At 39.5% G+C, this 3074-nt stretch overlaps 2 protein-coding genes across 2 annotated transcripts; both read left to right on the plus strand.

Annotated features, from left to right (window-relative positions):
* The first annotated feature begins 348 nt into the window (after positions 1-348).
* On the plus strand, positions 349-906 carry LOC132754627 (uncharacterized). Its single transcript, XM_060745287.1, has one exon. It carries the CDS (start codon positions 349-351, stop codon positions 904-906), a length of 558 nt encoding a protein of 185 aa, XP_060601270.1.
* A 66-nt stretch (positions 907-972) lies between these two features.
* LOC132754629 (uncharacterized) lies at positions 973-2151 on the plus strand. The gene is made up of 2 exons (XM_060745288.1): positions 973-1320; positions 1459-2151. Exons 1-2 carry the CDS (start codon positions 973-975, stop codon positions 2149-2151), a joined length of 1041 nt encoding a protein of 346 aa, XP_060601271.1.
* Positions 2152-3074: the final 923 nt, after the last annotated feature.

A 3074-nucleotide genomic window follows, 5' to 3' on the forward strand; every position in this document is an offset into this window, starting at 1 on the left:
TTTGGGTGTACAATGGAACATTCAATCAGATGCATTTCAGTTCAAAATTACATTGTCAGACAAACCCTTGACCAGAAGGGGTATTCTTTCTACAGTTTCCTCCATCTATGACCCCTTAGGACTTCTTTCTCCCATAACTTTAGTAGGAAGGAGGATTCTCCAACAAATGTGTGCAGAAAACTTTGATTGGGATGATCCAATTTCTGATAACATTTACATGCAGTGGCAGCAATGGAGAGAAGATCTGCAGAATCTTAAGACCTTGCAAGTGACTCGTTGTTTCAAATCTGATGATTTTGGCGATCTTGTTTCCGTGCAATTTCATCATTTTCTCGGATGCAAGCACTAATGGCTATGGACAATGCTCTTACTTGCGACTTCAAGACCATGAAGGCAAAATCCACTGTTCACTCCTTATGGCCAAAAGCTAGAGTCGTTCCTCTCAAGACCATGACAATTCCTAGATTGGAGCTTACCGCAGCAACTGTTTCTATCAAGATTAGCAATCTGTTGAAAAAGGAACTGCATTATGAAGCTGCAACTCACCATTTTTGGACAGATAGTCGAGTAGTGTTGGGTTATATTTCGAATGATTCTAAGAGATTCCATGTGTTTGTTGCCAATCGTGTCCAACAAATAAGAGACTTTTCTGATCCATCTCAGTGGAGATACATTGAAACTACACAAAATGTTGCCGATATTGCTTCCCGTGGAGCAATGGTTTCAGAGCTAGTCAATTCCAAGTGGTTTACTGGACCTGATTTCATTTGGGAAAAAGATAGCATTCATGTTACAAAGAAGGAGTTACACGCATTATCAGAAAACGACCCAGAGTTGAGGTCAAAATGTTTTGCATCAGTGGCTCAGATTTGTCCCTTTTCCTCAATTCTTGAGCGCCTGGAATAATATTTTTCTGACTGGAATCACGCCAAAGTAGCAATTGCTTTGTGTCTACGTTTTAAGCGTATGTTAATGAACAGACTGGTAAAGAGACCAAAGCCTCAAATTCTAAATGTTGATTTGCACGAGTTTCCAATAAAGACTTACCAGCGCCCCACAGTAGAAGACTTGCGTCAGGCAGAAATAGAAATCATAAGGCAAGTACAAAGTACTAGTTTTGAAAGGGAAGTCAAATGTCTCCTTAGTCAAATGTCTACAAAACAGTCTGCTATCGGCAGGGATTCGTGTCTTTATCGACTAAGTCCAGTTATTGATGAAAATGGACTCATTCGTGTCGGAGGGCGTTTGAACAATGCTTCATTAAACTATGGTTCTATACACCCCATCGTCTTACCTCGGAAATGTCATGTGACAAAACTGGTAATAAAAGTACTATCACGAACGGTGTACAACACCAAGGACGTGGCATAACCACAAAACGAAATACGTTGGCAATGGTTATTGGATAATTGGAATGTAGTTCCGCTGATTTCTGATCTAAATCTTTCATTTGCACAGTCTTGTCGCAAACTTCGAGGTTCTGTACAAGACCAAAGGTCAATGTCAGACTTACCATTTGATAGAGTTGATGCCTGCACACCACCATTTACATATAGTGGTGTAGATTTCTTTGGCCCTTTCCATGTTAAGGAAGGTAGGAAAGATTTGAAGCGATACGGTGTATTGTTTACGTGCCTTACCTGTCGTGCTATTCACATTGAAATAGCAAACACACTAGATACTCATTCTTTCATAAATGCGCTTCGCCGCTTTCTGTCTGTAAGGGGCCCAATCCGCCAGTTAAGGTCTGATAGAGGTACTAATTTTGTAGGCGCTGAACGAGAACTCCGCGAAGCGGTCTCAGAAATGAATAATGATAAAATTACCAATTTCTTACTTAAAGAGGGTTGTGATACCTTTTTGTTCAAATTTAATGTACCTTCAGCAAGCCATATGGGCGGTGTCTGGGAGAGACAGATACGCACTGTCAGGAATATACTCTCAGGTCTTTTACATAATTTCGGAGGTCAGCTTGATGATGAAGCTTTACGTACCTTTGCGTGTGAGGTAACAGCAATTGTAAATAGTAGACCCTTGTCGGTCGAGAATTTAAATGATCCTTTGTCTGCGGAACCGCTTACCCCTAATCACTTACTTACCATGAAGACACAGGGTCCTCCTCCCTCCTCCAGGGAATTTCATAAGTACTGATCTATATACCCGTAGAAGGTGGAGACGCATCCAGTATCTCGCCAATGAGTTCTGGAACCGATGGCGAACAGAATATTTAAATAACTCTTCAGGTTAGATCTAAATGGATCTCTGCCAAGCGTAACATTAAGGTCAATGATGTGGTCCTAGTTAAGGATGAAAGTATGCCTCGTAATAAGTGGAGAATGGCTGTAAGTAGAAACAGCAAACCCAGATTCAGACGGTATGGTAAGAAAGGTGAGCGTCAAAACAAATGTTGTTTCCTTTGATGCTAAGGGTAAAAGCAGTCAAGTCAATAACGCATCTTGAAAGACCTGTGCACAAACTTGTATTGTTACACGAAGCGCCTGAATCTTAATTACTGATAGTGGGTTCAGCCCCGTCAAGGAGCCTTTATTGTGTGTTGTTGACTGATTTTTTTGTAAAATTAGTTCCACACTAATTTTGGGGAGCCATGTTAGTGTAGCTAGTGATGACAACGATATTTTCGTAATCATTTCTAGATGACAACGATATGGTTCCATATTATTAGTTGTTGTGGTGTGAGTTGACCTCCCTTTGGGAAAACGGCTTCGGTTTTTTGGCGCTGTTTTTCTTGCCATCATATTTCCGTAAATTTCCATAGGATCGTTATAGACCCAAAAGAGGTATATTAATTAGCAATCTTTCAAGTTTTTTACTTTGATACTTTTTAATGTGTGTTGTCCATTTATTTCGTTTTATATACGTAGGAAAAATATACAGTTCAAATTGTAGTATGTAATAAGTTTTTTCGCGATAAGTGTTAAATCTTTCTGATCTGGATATTTTAATCTAAGAGTTTGAAATCAAACTAAATAAGTATGCCATTTTAAGTATGTGTTTGCTAGTGAAAATTGAATATGGGGTGTAATTTTTTGTTATTTGCAGTTTGACCGGGGAGT

This window comes from Ruditapes philippinarum, unplaced genomic scaffold, assembly GCF_026571515.1.
Source record: "Ruditapes philippinarum isolate M1 unplaced genomic scaffold, ASM2657151v2 ctg2843_1_1_1_1, whole genome shotgun sequence".
NCBI lineage: Eukaryota > Metazoa > Mollusca > Bivalvia > Venerida > Veneridae > Ruditapes > Ruditapes philippinarum.